The 23828-nt window shown below is 37.3% G+C and overlaps 1 protein-coding gene across 1 annotated transcript in view; it reads left to right on the top strand.

Annotated features, from left to right (window-relative positions):
- Window positions 1-23828, top strand: part of IARS2 (isoleucyl-tRNA synthetase 2, mitochondrial) — a 47741-nt gene that overhangs the window by 13295 nt on the left and 10618 nt on the right. Inside the window, exons 9-16 of the mRNA XM_040263256.1 lie at window positions 402-571; window positions 1515-1605; window positions 3019-3170; window positions 5287-5447; window positions 15935-16037; window positions 16660-16753; window positions 22148-22256; window positions 23197-23299. Of these exons, the coding sequence (XP_040119190.1) occupies window positions 402-571; window positions 1515-1605; window positions 3019-3170; window positions 5287-5447; window positions 15935-16037; window positions 16660-16753; window positions 22148-22256; window positions 23197-23299 (983 nt within the window). The remainder of the gene's footprint in view (window positions 1-401; window positions 572-1514; window positions 1606-3018; window positions 3171-5286; window positions 5448-15934; window positions 16038-16659; window positions 16754-22147; window positions 22257-23196; window positions 23300-23828) is intronic.

The raw sequence follows: 23828 nt of genomic DNA, 5'->3' as shown, positions 1-23828 counted from the left end.
CCCATTGGTTTAAAATTTTTTTGTCCTCTGTTGTAAAAGGCACATAACTGTACCTAAATTAGAGAAATGTTCTTGGGTTCATTTGATTATCTATTTAATTTTAATAATTACCAATACTTTAAGGAATTTGCAGTGCGGCAAGTATTGTGATACATTACCCAAAATGCTTAACATGCATCAACCAGTTTATCCTCACAGCAGACCTGTGAGATACAAACTGTAATCACTTACATTTTATAGATTCCTGAAAGTCACAGAAGAAGTAAAAGGGAAAGCCAGAATTTGAGCCCAGCCTTGTCTCAGATTTTGCTGTTCTCAGCCTGATGTCTGTAGCTTTCCTTCAAGAGGTAGAAGAATCGCCATGTAAAATAACTCTCGGTTGTGGTTTTCTTTCCCCACAGGTGTGGACTTGGAAAATGGTACTTGTGCCCATCCTTTAATTTCCGAGAGGGAGTCTCCTCTTTTACCTGCCAATCATGTGACCATGACAAAAGGGACAGGGCTGGTTCACACAGCCCCGGCTCATGGCATGGAAGATTACAGTGTAGCTTCTCAACACAACTTGTCCACGGTACTGCTTCTCTTTTTCCCTTTTTAATAATTGCTTTTGTAGAATTGAAGTGATAAACACTAACATCTTTACTTTTTGATAATAAGTGATAATTTTTGTCTTCATAGTTAAGTTGTGAAATGCTTTTGTGCAATAAACCTCATTAGCTCATACTAATTAAGAATCATTTCCTAGAATCAGCACAGAATTGGCACAGAGTTGAAATTGAAGAATACATAGTAAATGGGGGCATTTTTTTTCCCAAGTATTAAGTCACGTAGACAGATTACTTTCAAGCCCTGAAAAATGGCAAGTGGGTTTTGCTTATGTGCATGTGTGCTTAAGTCACTCAGTCATGTTCAACTCTTTGCAACCCTGGGGACTGTAGCCCCCCAGGCTCCTCTGTCCATGGGATTTCGAAGGTAAGAACACTGGAGTGGGTTGCCATTTCCTGCTCCAGGGGATCTTCCCTGACCCAGGGATCAAACCGGCATCTCCTGTGTCTCTTGCATTTGCAGGTGGATGCTTTACCACTGAGCCACCTGGGATACTAGATAGTTCAAAAGAGCCATTTTTTTTCAGACTAAACCATCCTCTCAAAATTTATTTTACACGAGTTACGTAGCAAGTTTTTCCATTTAGTTAAAGACAAGTTTCAAAGTCTTCACAGTGTATATACACTGCCACAGATCTGTAAGTTAACAGAAGGTTTTAGTATATCTTGTTACTTTTTATTATTAAATTTTAGGTATGTGCTTTAGTAATACAGTTTACCTTTTTGGTGATTTAAGTGTTTAAATTCACAAATTCTGATTGACTAAGAAGTGGTACCTAAATTTTCAGTACAGTGAAAGACTAGACTATAATGAGATGTTTTATACATTATATATTATTTTGTCAGATATTGTCATAAGATAGAAAGTCTTGATGCCTTATTTTAATTGTTCAGAATGACTCTTTGTAGGATTGTTTAGTGAATGAAGATGGAGTTTTCACAGATGCTGCGGGTCCTGAACTTCAAAACAAAGCTGTTCTTACAGAGGGAACAGATGCAGGTGAGTCCTGTATATGTTGATGTTTTTTTTTTTTTTTTTTCTTTTTTTTTTTAATGTTGATAATGTAAATATGCATTTTCTGAGAAGCAGCCAGCATTAATCTTTGCTGACAGTTCTCTCATCTTGCACTTTGAACAGAAGCAAAAAGCTGAAATTATATTTTATTTTGCTACATGGTTTAAAATGGAGTTTGGCACTTTTTCATCTTTCACTTTGAATTGTCCTACTTGTTTAATCAAATCAGGGCAGTCAGCAGGGAGTGGTGTTGTTTTAGAACAATAGAGATAGTCATCAGCAGTATTAGTTTTGTGGAAGGATGAAGTCAACCTTGGGGCTAGATGTTGACTGAATCAAACACTCTCACTCCTCTTGTAACTCTTATATCACTGACCTACGCTATGAACACCTTTCTTTGCCCACACCACGACTAAGGCCAGTTAGGTCTAGTATATTAATTCTCCTAGGCTCTTGTCACAAACTACTATAAATTTGGTGGCTTAGAACAACAGAAACTTATTCTCCCGCAGTTCTGGAGGCTAGAAGTCTGAAATCAAGGTGTCAGCCAGGCTCTGCTCCCTCTGCAAGCTCTGTGAAAAAGTCCTTCTTTGCCTCTGCCTAGCTTCTGTTGGCTCCAGTAATCCTGGGCTTTCCTTGGTTTATAGCTGTATCACTCCAGTCTGCCTCCATTGTCCCCTGTCATTTGCTCCATGTGTCTCTTCTCTGTAGTCTTTCTTCTTCTTACAAGGGCACCAGGCGTTGGAATTAGGGCCCACTCTAATCCAGTGTGGGTGGTTTAGTCACTTAGCCGTGTCGGACTCTTTGTGACCCCATGGACTGTAGCTCGCCAGGCTCTTCTGTCCATGGGGTTTTCCAGGCAAGAATACTGGAGTGGGTTGCCATTTCCATCTCCAGGGGATCTTCCTGACCCAGGGATTGAACTCACATCTCCTGTGTCTCCTGCAACACAGGCAGATTCTTCACTGAGCTATCAGGAGGCCCAGTGCGACCCCATCTTAGTTGCAGACTGCATCTACAAAGGCCCTATTTCCAAACAAGGTCACAGTCACAGGTCGTAGGGGCAAGGACTTAGGGGACAAAATTCAAGCCAGTGTAGCTGGTTTCTTTGGATTACCTGGAGACCATTTTAAGGTTCATAGTATGAGAGATTGTGACTCTGGATTTGAGATGTAGAATTCTAGGTGTGTTCTGTCGTCTTTGAGAAGAGCCCATGGGAATGGCATACTTTGGTGTCTGATGAAGGTTTTACAGTTTCTGCTTTTTTTGTCTGGAGATTCCCAGCTATGCCTTTGCTCCCTGCTCAGATTTCGTACTCCCTGGAGGTTTAGAGAGTTATTAGAGTTTTCATAGTACTTTTTCATTGTGTCTAATGTAAGTTGTTTTTTGTTTTTTAAGTTATAATGATGCTTCAGGCTGCAAAGAATTTGTTGAAAGAAGAAAAACTGGTACACAGCTATCCCTATGACTGGAGAACTAAGAAACCAGTAGTTATTCGTGCCAGCAAGCAGTGGTTTGTAAATATCACGGATATTAAGACTACAGCCAAGGTATAAAGGGCATCCTACTATAAGGGTTGGGTTTATCATTCCCTCAGGATGAAAGGTTTATCTGTGAGGTTAGGGTAGGGTTTTGAGGGTAGATGGAATTAAGACTATTATTAATTGGTTTCATAAAATAGTAGAATTTTAGATCTGGAAGGACCTTGGATTTCTCCATTCCTTCATGACACATATGTGGAAACTCATGCTTAAAGAGGTTAATTAGTTTGCTCTAATTTCCTGCCCGTGTTGTGAAAGAGCATAGAATTAGGACTTGAGTTCAGCAAATTGTTTAAACTCCCAGAACCTCACTTTTCTCATCTGTATAAAGGTGCTAATAACGCCTACCTCATGAGATAAGTGAATAAGAGTTCCCAGAATAGTGTCTGGAATGTAATAGGCATTCACCAAAGTTCTTTTAAAACGCTTTACTTCCTTAAAATTGAAATCACAGTTCATTTGAAAAGCTATTTCTTTGAGCTAACAAATACTTTATAGCTGGCATTTTAAATATTAATGTATATTTGAGGTCTTTCTTCAATACATAGATGTATCTGTGTGTGTGTGTGTATCTCATGAATAACTTGATTCTATTAACTGAAAGAGCTCAAATAACATATTTTGCTTTTGTTTTTCAAATACATATTTGTTGACCATGCTGAGTATACAGATATTTTGCTTTACAGCTTGCATATAGCATTACTATTATTAATTGGTTCATTTGTTGGCCTGCCAGTTTGGGGCCCTTGCCAAAGCTGTGGAGGCAGTTTATACTTTCTACATTCATGTAGACTGGGGAGCTGTGCTATGGACTGTTTCTTTGTTTTGTTCTGTTTTTTTACATTTCTCTATAAAGCCTGTTTTTCTTACCTGTAAATGTAGTTTGTGACTTTCAGCTCTGCACAGATTTTTGTTGCAGAACATCTGAGTCTGATGCTGATTCAATATGCTAAAGACAAGTTTGTTTTCTTAACTTCTTTATGGAAAATTTTTAGTTACTCTTTGAAGAAATAGAGAAAATAATATACTCCCATGTTTCCATCACCCAACTTCAACAATAATCAACTTTTTCCCAATTTTATTTTTATCTACATTCCTACTCATTATCTACACTTCCTACTCATTGGATTATTTTAAAGCAACTTTTAGGTATTATGTTTTCCATAAATATTTCATCATATATACTGATATTTAAAATTAAAACATAATTTTCATGTCATTATTACCACCTTAAAAAATAATAGTTATTCCTTAACTAAATCAAATATCCAGTCAGTATCCACATTTCTTCAAATTTTAATCAAAATAAATTGCAAATATTGCCATTCTACCTGTAGGTGGTGCTACAAAGGCTTTGGATTTCTGGTCAGATAAGCAAGGAAGCTGTTTTGTTTAATCAGGCTCTGAAAATATAAAAATTCTTTTTTTTTCTTTTTAAATAAATAGAAAGACTTCTTTGTTGAGACTTTTTGAAATGAAGTTTATCATGCTTTCACTTATGGATATTTTTAAACATTTTACTATACAATTCTTTTCTTGGAAACTGAGAAATGAAATCACATGCCAGTAGTTTACAGCTTTTTGCGGGGGAGGTGGAGGGAAGGCGAGTTCTTGAGACAGTAAGTAAATAAGCAACTTATTTTGAGAAAGTGTTTTCTATGTTGTAAACCATACTACATAAAATTAGGTTGTATTGCAATATCCTTGTTGGTCAGCCTAAGATGGGAGCTTATTTCTTAAATATTTAAAAAAGAAACCTGGAAGTCAAGTTTGAATTGAGTTTAACTGAAGTTTAATACTGTGTAATACTTCTATTAAACCTGTTATTACCAATTTTGATCTAGGAGTGTTTGGAAATTAGTATAAAATCGCTTGGCACTTCCTTCAAAGGTGAAGTCTGCTCTAGATGTTATTTATTAGATCCTTTGTGGCCCTGTTTTAATATCGCCTTGTTTGCTCTGAAATCTATGGTTTCTTTTAGATTAGTTTCTCTTTGGCAGGGAGAGGGGGCATGTAAATGCCTATAAACTTCCAAAATAAGGAACTGTATCAGGATAAAGAATGGGAGTTCTAGAAAATTTGTTCTGCTTTCTCTCACTGAACTTGATTTGTGAATCAATTGCAGGAATTGTTGAAAAAAGTGAAATTTATTCCTGGATCAGCATTGAATGCCATGGTTGAAATGATGGATAGGCGGCCGTACTGGTGCATATCAAGGCAAAGAGTTTGGGGTGTTCCAATTCCTGTGTTTCACCATAAGACAAAAGATGAAGTCTTGATCAACAGGTAGAACTCTTTCACAATTTTTCAGCATTTTAAAGTGAGTTGTATTTTCTTCAAAAATGGAAAAATAGTGGACTATGGGAAACTCTTGATATATGTTAAATAAAATAGTCTAAAATAACTGTCTTTTAGGGAAGTAAAATATAAATTTCAAAAAGATCCTTTCAAATGGGTGAAGTGTGAACAAATACTGGATTATTTTCAGTACTGATAACTCAGAAGTAAAGTCATTGACTTTTTTTCTTTGAGAATTCATTGTTCCTGATGGTGTGCCTAGCACTGTGTTGGAGTAAGGCGTCAGGAAGCCAAAGTGAGCAGATTGAGTGGCCCGGTGTGTAACTTTGATTCATCCTGAGTCTGCTTTCTCTCTCAGTAGAAATGGTGTTAGATAATTGTACAGATAACTTAAAATCTAAGAAACTATAATCTAGTTGAATGCACTAGTTATTTCTTTTTTTGCTTAATTTTTTTTTTTAATTTGGAAAGATAATACATGAACCTAGCAAACAATTCAGAGTAGAAAAGCTTGTACGGTAAAAAGAAGTTTTTTCTTTTTTTCTTGCTAGTCATACACTAGACCTTTTTCTGAGGCAATAAACGAGACTGACATGGTCCCTGCTCTTATTGTGGTGATAATCTAGCTACTTTATCTTCTGGTAAATTAGGGTGGCTTTCGGGATTGTTACTGCTACTAAGAGATGTGGAAAGGGGAATATTAATCATTTCTTTGGGGAATATATCCTGAATTTTCATTTTTGGGGGAGTAATTTTGTTTCAGATTTTTTTTTACTAAGTTATTCTGTAATGTGAACAAAGAGTTTGACTACATTTTGGGAAGTATTTTCACATTTCATCAGTTGAGGATCCAGTGAGGATTTTGAGGGCTTGGAGGCAGCAAGTAATGGAGAATTCAGGAGACAGCAGAAGGGAATGTGCCCTGCTTTGGGCTTCAACATCATTTTTGTAAAAAGGTTGTGCTTTTCATTGTCTACGTTATTAGTATGCTGTACGTGGTATTTTTATGAATATATATATTTTAGTTTTTTTTAAATTGTCGATCCCAGTGTTTTGTTTTAAATTACCTTTTACTGCATGGGCTTCCCTGGTGGCTCAGAGGTTAAAGCATCTGCCTCCAATGTGGGAGACCTGGGTTCGATCCCTGGGTTGGGAAGATCCGCTGGAGAAGGAAATGGCAACCCACTCCAGTATTCTTGCCTGGAGAATCCCATGGATGGAGGAGCCTAGTAGGCTACAGTCCACGGGGTCGCAAAGAGTTGGACACGACTGAGCGACTTCACCTTCACCTTCACCTAGGTAGCTCTGAGTATCCTTGGTGTGAAGGTTCCTTTTCACTTTGAAATATTCTTGTATCACTACTTCATGGATAATCTGACACCTTCTGGCAACATGGCTCAGAGAGAACTAAAGGATTTGCTTTGAACCCAAAATAGTTTGTTTGCTTCCTTTGTAGAGGATACAGCATTTGAGAAAGGCCTTGAGAATTGGGCAGGAAATGGGGGAAAGTACTTAGCAAGTAGTGGTATTAGAAGCTAAGGACCCAGAGTGACAAAAACATAGCATGTATAGGAACTGTAATGGGGCTGCAGGGTGTGGGTGAGGGAAACAGAAAGATAAACACCTAAGAAAGCTTGACTGGGGAAAACTGAAGTGAGTCTTGAAGACCAGGCTAAGGAGTTTAAACTTTTAAGTAGGAGTGAGGAGTAAGAGTGTGTTTTAAAAAAAGAAGCTAGGAGTTAGAGGTCAGGAAGTGATTGTAAGGTTATTGCAATATTATTACAGTTTGGAGCTAAGACTCTTTGACCTAAATATTGTTGCTTATATTTTTAAAATTTAGAGCTTGATCACATAAAAACTAGTATCTTATTTCCCCTACTGAGAATTAAAGTTGAGATAAATTTACACAAGTATTGCTTAAATTCCTTGCCAGGGAGTTTTCCTTCAAGGAAATGTTTATAAAAACACTGTGATTGTTCCTCATTCTTCTCCGCATTTAGAGAGCAAGATTTTTAAGGAGTTTTCTTGAAGTGATTGAAGTGTACCAATTGTACATATTAGTAAGTAGAGCAAGCTGGTTTATTTGACCATTATTTAATCACTACAACAAAATGGTACATAGGCCAATTGATCAGTGACGTAGGTGAAATAAATGTAAGCTTTGTCAAAAAAAACAAGCAGATTTTCTTTAGGTATAATGTGTGTTTTATTTACAGTTGGTATGTTTACACGGTGAGTAACAGATTCTTTTCTCTGCATTGACCTTTGTGTTGTTTGCGTGGTATAGTTGATTTCTGATTTTGAAGTCGCAGAGATATACAGAATATTGGCCTACAGAAATGACAGACTGACTTAGTCACATTGTCTGTCAATTCATAGGTCATTTTCCTGTACACCATTTCTGAGTAATAACTCTAATCCTCTTCCATTTTTGGTCCTTTAAGGGGCATAACAGTTGATTTTTTTTTTTAATGGATGTTAATTCTTAATTATTTGTCAGTTTTTAAAGACTGCATGAAAGGATGTCTGTGTTTTTTTCCTGAATCAAGTGAGAATCAGGTAACCATGATTTTTTTCACCTTCCTTGAATATGCCTTTACATTGCAGTGAGTTGGCAGCCATCAAAAGTAACAGCATCTCCACTGGAAATTGATGCACAGTCCACATGGAGTTGCTGTTACAATCGATGATGCCATTAAGAACATTAGAAGGTTCCCTCCGCTTTGAAGAATGAAAGTATAAATTATCTCTTACGTATTTTCACAGGAGAAAATATTGATTTATTCTTTTCTACAGAAGTTGAGAGACTGGTAGATATGAAACTTTGATGTTTAATTTTTATTTTGCGTTCATGTTCTCATTTGTACTTTATATACATATTTGTATTTTCTCAAGAAATAATTCCACTTTTGACTTTATATCATTGATCATTTATCTTAATCTGTGATATAACATCTTTATAATTTGGATGGAAATCTATTACTAATTAGTAAAGACAGTTACTCTTTAGCATAATAAAGATGAAATATAGAAACTAAGAAGGAAAAGAAGTTATTGAATTTCTTTCATTTCAGAACAGTTAAGTGTTAATGCAATAGTTAACATGCATTTAGGAAACTTAGCCCCTGATTTACAGAAATATGAGAAATTTCATTAGAAACATGCAAGGAATTTCAAATTTGAGTGTTAGATTTAGCTACCTCAAATTTTGCTCATGTTAATAATAATGACTTATTTGTGAAAAAGTTCAATAGTATTCATCAAATAAAAATTTCTCCAAAATTGTTTCCTGTCATCTTCAAAATATAGGATTAAATTAAAAACAGACGCCACCCCCAATTTCTGGAATTAAACGTAGTAAATAAATATGAAACATTTAGCCTCTTACCTCATTCTTAATGCCAGTGACTTCCAGAAGAAAAACTATTACAGTCCTTAGCATTTTTGCTTTTATAAAGACAAAATGCAGGGAACTGAAATGACAGCAACAGTTTCTTCATTACCTTATAATCTTAATGCTGTTTGATTTCTAGTAACATGCTAAATAAACTTCAGCCCAGTTGATATCGAAATTCAGAATGATTGGTTGATTTTACAGTGGCTGGTTCTACCTAGTACATTTTCACAGATTGAAACCCAGGAAGGACACATAAATATGTGTATTTAGATAAGGCCATTGCGTAAAGTACAAAGTTTTATGATGGACTTATTGCTTTATGAAATGCAGCATTAAGATGGAAGCATAGAGATTATGTAGTGATAAGTGGTTTCACCCACTTTTATTAACAGTAATTTATACTGATCTTTAGGTTATAAGTTAACTGTGTGTTTGTGTTAAGTATAACATTTTATTAACAAAGGGGGGATTTCTTATATTTCAAAAGACAAATTTTGACTACTTCTTATGTTCTATTTTCCAGAAGAATAATATCACTAGAAATTGTTTTAAAACTTTAAAGCACAATCTCAATTTTGTAATAAAAAGTTACACTTCTAAGTATTTATCCTAAGGAAGCAAAAGGACTAACATCTCTTCTACACTAACATCTCTTATGTGTGTATATATATATATAGGTAGACAAATGTAGGGATGTCTAATAAAATTGTTTATGAAGAAACATGAAAAAGAAGAAATAAAGTCAATTTTGGAAGAATTAATAGGTAGCCATTAAAAATGGTAGCTCTTTTCTTTTTCTTTTTTTTTTTTTTTACAGTTTCGATGGATTGTTTAATAAAATAGCTACAGGAAAAAAAGTCTAGAACATATTATATTCTCATATTTGTATGGTTACCCCAAATTCCTCATGAAATTATCCTCATTTAATTTCAGTTTTCAAATTAGAATTTTATCTTCCTTACATTCCTTAGGGAGCCCCTAAATAATTATTAAAATCTGAGCTTATCAGCAGGGGGAGTTAAAAATGAGAATCATCTGTCACAGACTTTAATCCAAGCACCCTAAGTAACTTAGCTCTTAATGGTTGCCTGACTCCCTCTGTATGAAAATCAAATAAATGTAGCCCATCCCAACATTTGGCTGTTTCTAAGTTTTTATTACAGTGCTATAATGAGTACTTTCTGAGCACTTATACAGCATTTACTTGTATTTCTTACCCAAATTATCTTTTCAGATTTTGTTTGAATATTAAATTTATCCTTACTTTGCAATCCACTGTAGTCATCTCAAGTGTGAAAGTTGTATGTGCTTGTTTATTTTTATTGCAAATTTTATTTTTAAAACTGCCACAACTTTTTGGGACATTTAGACCACCAGAGTATATAGGTCAGGAGAAATTCTCACTTTATTATACCAGTTCCATGCACTTAAATTTTGATTTGTTTGTGTTATGAGAATGTTTTTATCTTTGAAATCTGCTTTCTTATTTGTTATAAATTTTGTTCAGCTTTTATACTCTAATTCAGAGTTGTCTTTATTTTCCCTTAAAAACATATGTAATATAGTTGTCTAAGATCTCAAAATAGAGCTAAGTTGCAGAAGAAAATGCCTGTTAAGGTACATTTAGTACATCATATTTTTATATTTCATGATAAAAAGGAAGGAAGCAAGTCTTGCTCTGCTGCTGCTGCTGCTAAGTCGCTTCAGTCGTGTCCAACTCTGTGCGACCCCGTAGACGGCAGCCCACCAGGCTCCCCCGTCCCTGAGATTCTCTAGGCAAGAATACTGGAGTGGGTTGCCATTTCCTTCTCCAATGCATGAAAGTGAAAAGTGAAAGTGAAGTCGCTCAGTCATGTCCAACTCTTAGCGACCCCATGAACTGCAGCCCACCAGGCTCCTCCATGGGATTTTCCAGGCAAGAGTACTGTAGTGGGTTGCCATTGCCTTCTCTGAGTCTTGCTCTAAATATTAGTAAGACTTGGTCTATTAATATGGCAGAGCTTCTCTCCCCTCTTTAAAATGCTTTGCATTTGTTTTCAATACACTGGAAAAAACATTTTTTTTTTGTTCATCTGTGTATATTGGGAAGAACACAAGTCATTTTCTTAGTAGTATGTATTTGATTTATGACAGCCTTTTTGAAATTAGGTTTTTTAAAGCTACTACAGGATTATTTTCATTGGTGTAGATAACATTGTGCAGTTACGCCAATTTTAGTATTATTAGGTAAACTAAAAGAAAAACAAAACAAAACTTTGCTCATCACTGAAATAAAGGACTTATATAATTTAAAAAGTATATTTGCAAATAAGGTTTACATAATACAATACTAAACTTCTTACATTCAACCATTATTTTGTATATGTAAGTAAACTACCTATATCTTTATAAGAAAATGTAGCAATTAAAATTTCAACTTTGGTTAGGCTAGAAGTGGTTAACTAACCTTGATGGGATTCTGTAATAAAAGTTAATAACATGTCAGTTGCAAAATTGCAATCTTCCTTTGCTGTTGGGTATTTTTCGTTACAGACTCTCTAAAATACTTGAATATAGTTAAGTAATAATTAAAATATAATTCTGAAACTTTGTTGAATTTATCTGTGATTTAGCAATATAAAAAACAATTTCATTATAGTTGGGTTAGCATTCTGAAATGGATATGTAAGTATCATCTACAGTTGCAAGGAGACTAAAATATTAGGACTTTTTTATTTTTTAAGAATAAAAATTTTCTAGCCAAGATGTGGAATCAGCCTGTGTCCATTGATTGAGGAATGGATAAAGGAGATGTAGTACATACATGCAGTGGAATATTATTCAGCCATTTAGAAAGAATGAAATAGTGCCTTTTATAGCAACATGGATGGACCTAGAAATTATCCTGAGTGAAGTCAGTCAGACAGAGAAGGAGAAATATCACATGGCATCCATTATATATGGAAACTGAAAAGAAATTATACAGATGAACTTACAAAACAGAAAGAGACTCACAGGAAATGAGCTTATGGTCACCAGCAGGAAGGGGTAGTTAGGGAGTTTGAGATGGACATATACACACTGCTGTATTTAAAATGGGTAACCAACACGGACCTGCCGTGTAGCACATGTAACTCTGCTCAAGGTAATGTGGCAGCCTGGCTGGGAGGGGAGTTTGGAGGAGAATGGATATACATATATATGTGGCTGAGTCCCTTCGCTGTTTACCTGAAATTATCACAGCATTGTTAATCTGTACCCCAATACAAAATAAAAAGTTCAAAAGAAAACAAAAAATAGATAGTTTTCTTTCTCCCAGCATTTCCCAATATCCATAGAAACTGAAGCTCATAAGAATAACATGATGTATTCCTGTCAGTATCTAGTAAGTTGCAGGTAGACTCTGGTCTTTGGACTTGGTGCTTGCTCTGTTGGCGCACTTGTCTCTGGAGACTTCCTGCTCCTAACTTATGTCTGGTTCACACCTTCATCCTGCATGGGTACTGAGGGTCTTTTTGCCTTTGCTCAGCAAACCCCAGAGAAGGGGAGTATGAGTTCAGAGATGCAGTGTTTGTCTTCATAAAAGAGGTAGAAAGGCTGAAAGTGAAGGTCACCCAGTTGTGTCCACTCTTGGCGACCCCATGGACTGTAGCCCACCAGGCTCCTCTGTCCATGGTATTCTCCAGGCTAGAATACTGAAGTGGGTAAGCTGTTCCCTTCTCTAGAGGATCTTCCCAACCCAGGAACTGAATCTAGGTTTCCCTCATTGCAGGCAGATTCTTTACCCTTTGAGCCACTAGGGAAGCCCAGAAAGGCTGAAAGGAGAAGTAAAGCAGAATTGAGCCATGATTTGGGAGACAGCTTCAAGGCCTTGCTTTTAATTGTGTTACTTGCGTATAAGGCCCAGGATTTAAGGAACCCCAAGGCACAAAACAGTTTATCTGTCACTTTAGCCATTTTTTAATGAATCCAATTAGAGATGTCTTATAAAGTCCTTTTATTAAAAAGGTATATACACACACACACACACATATAAAACTTGTATACACACAAAAACTATTTTGAGTAATAAAATCCTAACATCATGGGAACCCACTCCAGTATTCTTGCCTGTAGAATCCTTTGATAGTATCTCTTTTTTGTTGTAAGAGTAATAGCATTAGGTTTATTCAGATTTTCTATTATAGTATATTCAATTTTCTTAACTGATACAGTGTTCTGTGCAAATGATATAAAATAGTAATATGTAACTAAATATTGTCATATAACTAGGTAGTTATTACACAAAGTTTTTATGGTCTCATGGCACAAAAAGTTTATCTTTACTGTTAAAGTCCATATGAAATGTGTGACTGTATTAGTAATATGGACTTGTGCCCATTTACACATTCTTATGATTTATAATTTCTTCAAAATAAATGTAGCATTATACTTTTTCAGTCTACTCTTTGACGTATAACCAACTTAACTATTTTGGTTTTCAATTTGTAGAGCATATTTAACTTATAACACCCATTTGGTTTTTGCCTCCCATAGCAATTTTTCATAAACACTTCATTTTATCTGAATTATCAGACCTAGAGAGATTTAGTGATTCATAATACATGGTCATGGTTAATAACAAGTAGATCCAGGTCAAGAGCATAGAGGTTTTTTCTATCCACTCCTTCCATTTCTACCAACTCTTGTGGACCTGCATTCTTTGTTACTTGTGTTAATGGAGTGTGGTAGAAGGGAGGATAATTCAAAAGTTGGCTTTAGTATACACACTTTAACCTTTAAATATTAATATGTATGTGTGTGATATGTGTTTTGGTAATTGGTTAACAAAATTAACTGTCTAAAGTTTCCTGACTTCAAAGAATTGGTTTAAATAATAGATAGTACTTCCATAATGCCCATTAATATGTGCCAGACACTGTTCTAGGTATTTTGCATATAAGCTCAATTAATATCCATAGTAGCTCTCTTAATGATACTTTGTTATTTGCATTTTTGCAAACTAAGGTACAGAATATTGAGTGCTTTGCCCAGGGTCACATAGCTAGTAAGTGATAGGGTCAGGAATTAAAGTTCTCTGGCTCTGGGGTCCATGTTCTTTTTTTAAAATTTATTTTATTAAAGTATAGTTGATTTACAGTGTTGTGTTTAATTTCTACTATATGGCAAAGTGACTCAGTTGTGTGTGTGTATATATGTATACACACACATTCTATTTCATATTCTTTTCCATTATAGTTTTTCGCAGGACACTGAATATGGTTCCCTGTGCTGTACAGTAGGCCCTTGTTATTTACCGTTTCTATATACAATAGTTTGCGTCTACTAACCCCAAGCTCCCAATCTAGCCACACTCCCCTCTTTGGCAACCGCAGGTCTGTTCTCTGTGTCTGTGAGTCGCTTTCTGTTTCACGGATAACTTCATTTGTGTCATATTTTAGATTCCTAGTATTAGTAGTGCCATATAGTATTTGTCTTTCTCTGTCTGACTTACTTCACTTACTATGATAACTTCTAGGTTCATCCATGTTGAAGCAAAATGGCATTATTTTGTTGTTTTTAATGGCTGAGTAATATTCTGTGTGTGTGTGTGTATACACACCGCATTTTCTCTCTCTGTTCTTCTGTTGATGGATATTTCGGTTGCTTTCATGTCTTGGCTGCTGTAATTATTGCTCTGTGAACATAACGGTACCTGTATCTTTTCTCTGGCTATGTACCCAGGAGTGGGATGGTAGGATTATATGGCAGCTCTGTTTTTAGTTTTTTGAGGACTCTTCTCACTGTTTCCATAGTGGCTTCACCAGTTTACATTCCTACCAACAGTGTAGGAGGGTTCCATTTTCCCCACACATGCTCTGTTTTCTTGACGACTATATTCTGACTTGGTGGAAAGCAGCTGGGGAAGTTGTAATGTCCATAAAGCTATGATAATAAATTAAAAGTATATTATTCCTGTGAGAAAATTTAGTGTAAAATTTTCCCTGAGTTTAATTTTCAAATGATTTATAACTGTGTATCTTTATCTTCCCAAAGATATGATCAGTTTCAGTATGCATTTGATACGCATTTATTGGCTTTGTGTATTAGGCATGCACTAAGTTTTACTGGATCATCTCATTTAGTTTGCAGTCATCCTGACAAAAGTATCCAGGATCACTAAAATGCAAGTTCCACTAGATGGGAATCTTATCCGCCTTGTTAATAACTGCTGTAACTCTAGTGCCTCGAACAGTGACCAAGATGTTGGAGTACTCAGTAAATGTTTTTGAATAAAAATAGTACTATTAGTCTTAACAGAAGGGACAGTCAAAACTTAGAGAAGTTTTATTACTTGTGTGTGTCATGTATATAAAAAGTAGCAGTTGGGAGATAAGCCTGGATATCTGTTACCAAAACCCATGCTCTGGTACCGCGTGGCCTCTTACGCAGATGAACTTGGATTCCGTCCTGTAAGCAGTGAGGGGGCACTGGAACTTTCTGAGACAGGGTTGGTGTGATAAAAGCAATTTTAGGAATGCAGAGATGTATCCTGTAAACTAAATTAGATGTGTCATGTAAAGGAATGAGAATAGGGGAAAAGTCAGACCATTGCACCAGTCTGGTAGGAGGCAGAGAGGTTGGACTAATATAGTATCTGAACAAAGAACAAATTTGAGTACCATTTTAAGGTGGAACTGACAGAATGTATTGGCTTAATTTGAGCAGAAATTGGAGGAGGTAGATAATTAGGAGGTTTTGAATATAGGTACTTGGATAGAAAATAGAAACAGGGCAATTAGTCACCAAAAAAGAGGTATCAGGAGATATCCCTATTTAAAAAAAAAACAAACTTTTTTTTCCTTTTTCTTTTAAGGGCTACTTATGATCAATGTGATTTCATTTATATTGAATTTAAGATGACAGTAGGAACGAAGTAATTAAATAATTGAAGATAATATCACTAAAGTTTGGGGGAAATATAGGAAAAAATGTCCTACATATTGGGAAAAATACCCTGCAGATAGGAAAAAAAAATCACTCCTTTTTAATTTTTTAAATGTTTGGTATTAACCACAGTAATTAATTGAACGGTTTTGCTTTGTCCCCCTGAAAATAGCCAAACCGTCGAGCATATTATTAAACTAGTGGAAGAACATGGCAGTGATGTCTGGTGGACTCTTCCCCCGGCGCAACTTCTTCCAAAAGAAGTCTTATCTCAGGTGCCTTTTCATTTGTACTTAAACAGCCTTTGTGTGTATCGCATGATTTAATGACAACACGGGAGGTTCCTGGGAGTTAAAAAGTAGTGATACTAACATGTCAAGTTCATGAGTTTAGGCATCATAAACTAGGAGCCAGAGCAGTTTGAGAGCAGACATTTTGAATTCACGAGAGAAGCTGGGTGTTTGTGGAGCAGCAGAGGCTGAGGGGGTTTGCTGTCTCCCTGAGGGCCAGGATTGACTGCAGCTGCTTTGTTGGCTGAGTAGAGACACGTGTGACTGTGGGTGATCAGTGCCTAACACTGGTGCATCAGGGACTTCATAGGACATGAGTTCAAGTTGCCTGATGGCATCGCACACGGAGAAATCCAAACTGGAAGGTAATTGCAAGAAAATGAACACAACTTACGTTTACATTAATACATGGGTAGGTGGCCACAATCACTGTACATGTAGATGAAGTAGTGAAGTAGTTGTCCCTAATGGCAAAATGCTTAAGAAATGCCAGTGTAAAATGTGAATTTAATGGTTGTATTTCATTTTCCTAAGACTTTTTTTTGGATATTAATTGTAAGTATCATGATCTTTGTGTAATTAAAATGTTTTTACGTTATCTTATTAGGTTGGTGGTCCTGATGCTTTGGAGTACGTGCCAGGTCAGGATATTTTGGACATCTGGTTTGATAGTGGAACTTCATGGTCTAATGTTCTTCCAGGTAATCTAAAACAAGAGGTCTATTGCCTGTCAGGCAGCTTTGAAAATTAATGCTATCAGAAGAAATCTCTAATCAAGAACTTTTTTTTTTTTTTTGCTTTTTTGGGAAGTATATCTCCTTAGATAGTTCAGTCGCTCAGTCGTGTCCGAATCTTTGCGATCCCACGAATCGCAGCACGCCAGGCCTCCCTGTCCATCACCAACTCCCGGAGTTCACTCAGACTCAGATCCATCGAGTCGGTGATGCCATCCAGCCATCTCATCCTCTGTCGTCCCCTTCTCCTCCTGCCCACAATCCCTCCCAGCATCAGAGTCTTTTCCAATGAGTCAACTCTTCGCATGAGGTGGCCAAACTACTGGAGTTTCAGCTTTAGCATCATTCCTTCCAAAGAAATCCCAGGGCTGATCTCCTTCAGAATGGACTGGTTGGACCTCCTTGCAGTCCAAGAGACTCTCAAGAGTTTTCTCCAACACCACAGTTCAAAAGCATCAATTCTTCGGCGCTCAGCCTTCTTCACAGTCCAACTCTCACATCCATACATGACCACTGGAAAAACCATAGCCTTGACTAGATGGACCTTAGTCGGCAAAGTAATGTCTCTGCTTTTGAATATACTATCTAGGTTGGTCATAACTTTTCTTCCAAGGAGTAAGCGTCTTTTAATTTCATGGCTGCAGTCACCATCTGCAGTGATTTTGGAGCCCAGAAAATAAAGTCTGACACTGTTTCCAGTGTTTCCCCATCTATTTCCCATGAAGTGATGGGACCGGATGCCATGATCTTCATTTTCTGAATGTTGAGCTTTAAGCCAACTTTTTCGCTCTCCTTTTTCACTTTCATCAAGAGGCTTTTTAGCTCCTCTTCACTTTCTGCCATAAGGGTGGTATCCTCTGCATATCTGAGGTCATTGATATTTCTCCCAGCAATCTTGATTCCAGCTTGTGTTTCTTCCAGCCCAGTGTTTCTCATGATGTACTCTGCATAGAAGTTCAGTAAGCAGGGTGACAATATACAGCCTTGATGTACTCCTTTTCCTATTTGGAGCCAGTCTGTTGTTCCATGTCCAGTTCTAACTGTTGCTTCCTGACCTGCATACAGATTTCTCAAGAGGCAAGTCAGGTGGTCTGGTATTCCCATCTCTTTCAGAATTTTCCACAATTTATTGTGATCCACACAGTCAAAGGCTTTGGCATAGTCAGTAAAGCAGAAATAGATGTTTTTCTGGAACTCTCTTGCTTTTTCCATGATCCAGCGGATGTTGGCAATTTGATCTCTGGTTCCTCTGCCTTTTCTAAAACCAACTTGAACATCAAAGAGTTCACGGTTCATGTATTGCTGAAGCCTGGCTTGGAGAATTTTGAGCATTACTTTACTAGCATGTGAGATGAGTGCAATTGTGTGGTAGTTTGAGCATTCTTTGGCATTGCCTTTCTTTGGGATTGGAATGAAAACTGACCTTTTCCAGTCCTGTGGCCACTGCTGAGTTTTCCAAATTTGCTGGCATATTGAGTGCAGCACTTTGACAGCATCATCTTTGAGGATTTGAAATAGCTCAACTGGAATTCCATCACCTCCACTAGCTTTGTTCGTAGTGATGCTTTCTAAGGCCCAGTTGACTTCACATTCCAAGATGTCTGGCTCTAGATTAGTGATCATCATCATGATTATCTGGGTCATGAAGATCTTTTTTGTACAGTTCTTCTGTGTATTCTTGCCACCTCTTTTTACTATCTTCTGCTTCTGTTAGGTCCATACCATTTCTGTCCTTGATTGAGCCCATCTTTGCATGAAATGTTCCCTTGGTGTCTCTAATTTTCTTGAAGAGATCTCTAGTCTTTCCCATTCTGTTCTTTTCCTCTATTTCTTTGCATTGATCCCTGAAGAAGGCTTTCTTATCTCTTCTTGCTATTCTTTGGAACTCTGCATTCAGATGCTTATATCTTTCCTTTTCTCCTTTGCTTTTCGCTTCTCTTCTTTTCACAGCTATTTGTAAGGCCTCCTCAGACAGCCATTTTGCTTTTTTGCATTTCTTTTCCATGGGATGGTCTTGATCCCTGTCTCCTGTACAATGTCATGAACCTCATTCCATCAGATCTAGGCCCTTAAATCTATTTCTCACTTCCACTGTATAATCATAAGGGATTTGATTTAGGTCATACCTGAATGGTCTAGCGGTTTTCCCTACTTTCTTCAATTTGAGTCTGAATTTGGTAATAAGGAGTTCATGATCTGAGCCACAGTCAGCTCCTGGTCTTGTTTTTGTTGACTGTATAGAGCTTCTCCATCTTTGGCTGCACAGAATATAATCAGTCTGATTTCGGTGTTGACCATCTGGTGATGTCCATATGTAGAGTCTTCTCTTGTGTTGTTGGAAGAGGGTGTTTGCTATGACCAGTGCATTTTCTTGGCAAAACTCTATTAGTCTTTGCCCTGCTTCATTCCGCATTCCAAAGCCAAATTTGCCTGTTACTCCAGGTGTTTCCTGACTTCCTACTTAACATTCCAGTCCCCTATAATGAAAAGAACATCTTTTTTGGGTGTTAGCTCTAAAAGGTCTTGTAGGTCTTCATAAAACCATTCAACTTCAGTTTCTTCAGCATTACTGGTTGGGGCATAGACTTGGATTACTGTGATATTGAATGGTTTGCCTTGGAGATGAACAGAGATCATTCTTCGTTTTTTAGATTGCATCCAAGTACTGCATTTTGGACTCTTTTGTTGACCATGATGGCTACTCCATTTCTTCTGAGGGATTCCTGCCCGCAGTAGTAGATGTAATGGTCATCTGAGTTAAATTCACCCATTTCCAGTCCATTTTGATTCGCTGATTCCTAAAATGTCGACGTTCACCCTTGCCATCTCTTGTTTGACCACTTCCAATTTGCCTTGATTCATGGACCTGACATTCCAGGTTCCTATGCAATATTGCTCTTTACAGCATCGGATCTTGCTTCTATCACCAGTCACATCCACAACTGGGTATTGTTTTTGCTTTGGCCCCATCCCTTCATTCTTTCTGGAGTTATTTCTCCACTGATCTCCAGTAGCATATTGGGCACTTAATGACCTGGGGAGTTCCTCTTTTGGTATCCTCTCGTTTTTCCTTTTCATGCTGTTTATGGCGTTCTCAAGGCAAGAATACTGAAGTGGCTTGCCATTCCCTTCTCCAGTGGACCACTTTCTGTCAGACCTTTCCACCATGACCCACCCGTCTTGGGTTGCCCCGCAGGCATGGCTTGGTTTCATTGAGTTAGACAAGGCTGTGGTCCTGGTGTGATTAGATTGACTAGTTTTCTGTGAGTGTGGTTTCAGTGTGTCTGCCCTCTGATGCAACACCTACCGCCTTACTTGGGTTTCTCTTACCTTGGGCGTGGGGTATCTCTTCACGGCTGCTCCAGCAAAGCACAACCGCTGCTCCTTACCTTGGAGGAGGGGTATCTCCTTACCGCCACCGTTCCTGACCTTCAACATGGGATAGCTCCTCTAGGCCCTCCTGTGCCTGCGCAGCCACCGCTCCTCGGGTTGCTCCTCCAGGCTGCCGGCCCTGGCCTCAGGCTTGGTGTGGCTCAGGGTCACCGCCCCTGGCCTCGGGCGCGAGGTGGCTTCTCTCAGCCGCCCAGACCTCGGACACCGGGTGTCTCCTCTCGGCCGTTCGTGCACCGTCGCAGCCTGGCACTCTAGGCCGCTGCCCCTGACCTCGGACATGGGGTAGCTCCTTTCAGCCGCGCTTAGTGCGCCGGCTCGCTGCCGCTGCCTGCGCTTAGTGTATCTCCTACTATAGTATAATTTTAAACCTGAAACAGCCACTGGAAATCATTGAATCCAGTGTCTTCTATGAAATTTTATATAGAACCACAATACATAAGATAAATAAAAGTGGGAATTTTCTTCTTCCTCCCAGTCAGCTCATTCTCTTTGACCTCCTTGGCAGCCCCAAGGTACTGAGTTTGTAGAACCAAGTGTGGAAATCACTGAAATAGCCTGACCCCATCTCATTTTTCAGAAGAGGTCATGAGACTGAATTAGAATCACATTAGTTGGTGGTCACACAGGTTAGTGTCAGAGTAGAACCCGGGCACCCTGCTTTTCCGTTCTTAATCTTCAGTACTCCATTACCTGCTCACAGCTTTCTCCCCTCTCTCCACAGACAACTGAGTTTCTACTTGCTCATGGTTGGGGTGAGCTTTTGACTCTGTGGATGAGGAAGGAGAGATTAGGCAGGGATCAGAAGGGAGTAGTAGCAGGCACACAAAGGGTGGGTTTAGATGTGAGCAGATGCCTTCAAGGATACTAAGTGAAAGGTGAGAGGTAAAGTGTCCTCACTGAGAGCTTACAGACAGGTCCCGGGAGGTTATAGGGATGAGGCGGTTTCCTTTCTGGAGCAAAGGAATGTGGAAAAATGCCTTGCATGCGCAGCTCACCATTGTTGAAGGGATTGAGCAGGATCGTGGTCAGGTTTTACTTGGGGCACCCTTCTGGTAGAAGGCCTCATTATTGAAAGGACATGAGTGTGATTCCTAGCAGGTAAATGTGTTCCGCTATTTGGGCCTTTCTTTCCGCCTAGGAAATTTGAGAAGTAAAATATGCATAAATTCATGTTCACTCTGTTTTATAGCTAAATGTACATAAAAATTCATAATCAAATATAAGTTAATGTATAATATGATTTTTATTTAGTAATGTTCAATTGTAATGTTTAATAGCAACAGTATTAAATAGTTTCTAATATTGTACTCAAGAGAAAATATTGCCAGTTTAGGCACTTTGTTTTCCTAAATTATATTGAAGATGTAAGCAGATACACTCCATAAGGTTGGTAGGTAGGTTAAGTAGTGTTATAAACAGGAAAAAGAGTTACCTTCTACTGTGTTTGGGGTAACATCCTGCATTTCAAAATAGCATATGCCATATATGAAATAGTGCTTTTGAACTATTTTTCAAAGTTCATTAGCTGCTTCAGCCTTGATACAATAATGTTGATTATGGAAACTCCCTTCTAGAGTTACTCTTAGAATTAAATGACAACAATAAAGTTATTAGATACTCAGTTAATAACTGTTGAATTAATAAAAATAGTAGTTTATTTTCACTAAAGATTTAACTGGTAATACTGATAATTGACAGTCATTATGAATTAGTTCCTAATTTAGATAATATTTTAGCTGTCTGTTGTTTGGAAGATCATACTGCAAAATTTATTTTCTTTATCTTGGTTAATAAATTGACAGTGAAGGTAACAGCTGAGTTGAGGGTAGTGTGGCCACTGGCTGGAGGATGACACAAGCAGTAGGTGACATGATTACTTTTAATATTTTGATAAGTATTCATTTCCATTTTTTAAGTTTAATTGACTTAGATTTCTGTTTTTTGTTTGTTTTCATATTTATTTTGGAGGTACTGACCAAAGAGCAGACTTGTACTTAGAAGGAAAGGACCAGCTTGGGGGTTGGTTTCAGTCTTCTTTATTAACAAGTGTGGCAGCAAGAAATAAGTCACCTTTTAAGTAAGTATTACACCTGAGCTAAACAAGCGAGCATACCTTGAGTATTTCTGCTGAGTACTTACCAGTGTGAAATAATATGTGCTGAGTAATATGTATGTGATAAAACACTGCCCTTAATTAGTTTACAGGCTTCAATCTCATGAGAGAAATAAGTTTGAAAGTAATACAGAAAAGTTCTCTGACTCTGATACAGAGCATAAGTCCCAGAAGTAAAACCAGCACTGACTGGCGTGGCAGAGAAACCCGTGGCGAGCTTGGCCTTTAAATATGGTAGACACGGATAGATGTAGAGAGGACACTCCAGTTCGACTAAGGACAGTCTTGATCAGATACCCTTAATTTGCAATTTCCACAAGTGGCTAACGAACTGAAACATTTGTTCAGTGAATTTTATTAAATTTGGGGTTCTTACTTAGTTGCAGATAATAGCTTTTCCTTATTCAAATATGTGGATTCTACCCAGAAGGATTCTTAAATGGCTTAAGATTTTTGCCATCTCACAATGAAAACTCTTCTCAGAGTAGTTGGCAAGTTTATGTTTCTAGTATAACATGCTTTTAAAAGTTGATGGAACAGTAGGTATATTTCTCAAATTGCCTTTTTGAACAAAGATAATTTTGTGGTGATAATTTTTTTTAAGACATACTTTTTCTTGGTTTGTTTTAATGATCAAAATCAGTACATTTAGATGATCAGGAGATAATTGTTTAGTGAATGTAAACATAAAAATACTTTCTGTGTATAGAGAGCTTAGTATTTAATAATCAGGATAAATAAGCAGCTTAGAATTATACTTTGAAGAAAAATTTTCATACATAATCTGTCAAGAAAATTTTTTATTTTTGTGTCAAACTAAGATACTCTTTTTAAGCTCTAAGTCATCTTCAAAATGTCCATCATAATTGTGTTTATTAGTATAGTAGCTCATTTGTCTTCTTAGGACAGTGGTTGTTCATGGATTTACCCTTGGAGAAAAGGGAGAAAAGATGTCCAAGTCTCTTGGGAATGTTATTGATCCTGATGTTGTCATCAATGGAGGACAAGTAAGTGGTTCCCTAAAAACTCATTTTATTTTTGTTTTAATGCTCTTAATTTGGCAGTAAGACCCTTAATATAGTTACTTCAGTGTAAAAAAGAAACCTCACAAAACTGATTTTTACACTCGTAGCAAATGCCTTACCATGTTTTAGATCTAGACTCTAAGTTTTGTGTGACTTTTTTGAAAACGTGAAGGATTGGGATTGTTGTGGCTTTTTTTACTTATTTCAGGTCTGAATCTCCAGTTAGGCTCACACTATCCCTTTTTTAATTGTCTGAACTTTAAAACTTTATAAACTATGGTTTTACAGTTAATAGAAAAGTGAAGAGGAACTAAAAAGCCTCTTGATGAAAGTGAAAGAGGAGAGTGAAAAAGTTGGCTTAAAGCTCAACATTCGGAAAACTAAGATCATGGCATCTGGTCCCATCACTTCATGGGAAATAGATGGGGAAACAGTGTCAGACTATTTTTCGGGGCTCCAAAATCACTGCAGATGGTGACTGCAGCCATGAAATTAAAAGACGCTTACTCCT

This window comes from Oryx dammah, unplaced genomic scaffold (genome assembly GCF_014754425.2).
Source record: "Oryx dammah isolate SB20612 unplaced genomic scaffold, SCBI_Odam_1.1 HiC_scaffold_21, whole genome shotgun sequence".
Classification (NCBI taxonomy): domain Eukaryota; kingdom Metazoa; phylum Chordata; class Mammalia; order Artiodactyla; family Bovidae; genus Oryx; species Oryx dammah.
The sequence above is the reverse complement of the archived record's forward strand: the minus strand, read 5'-3'. Positions and strand labels throughout refer to the sequence as shown.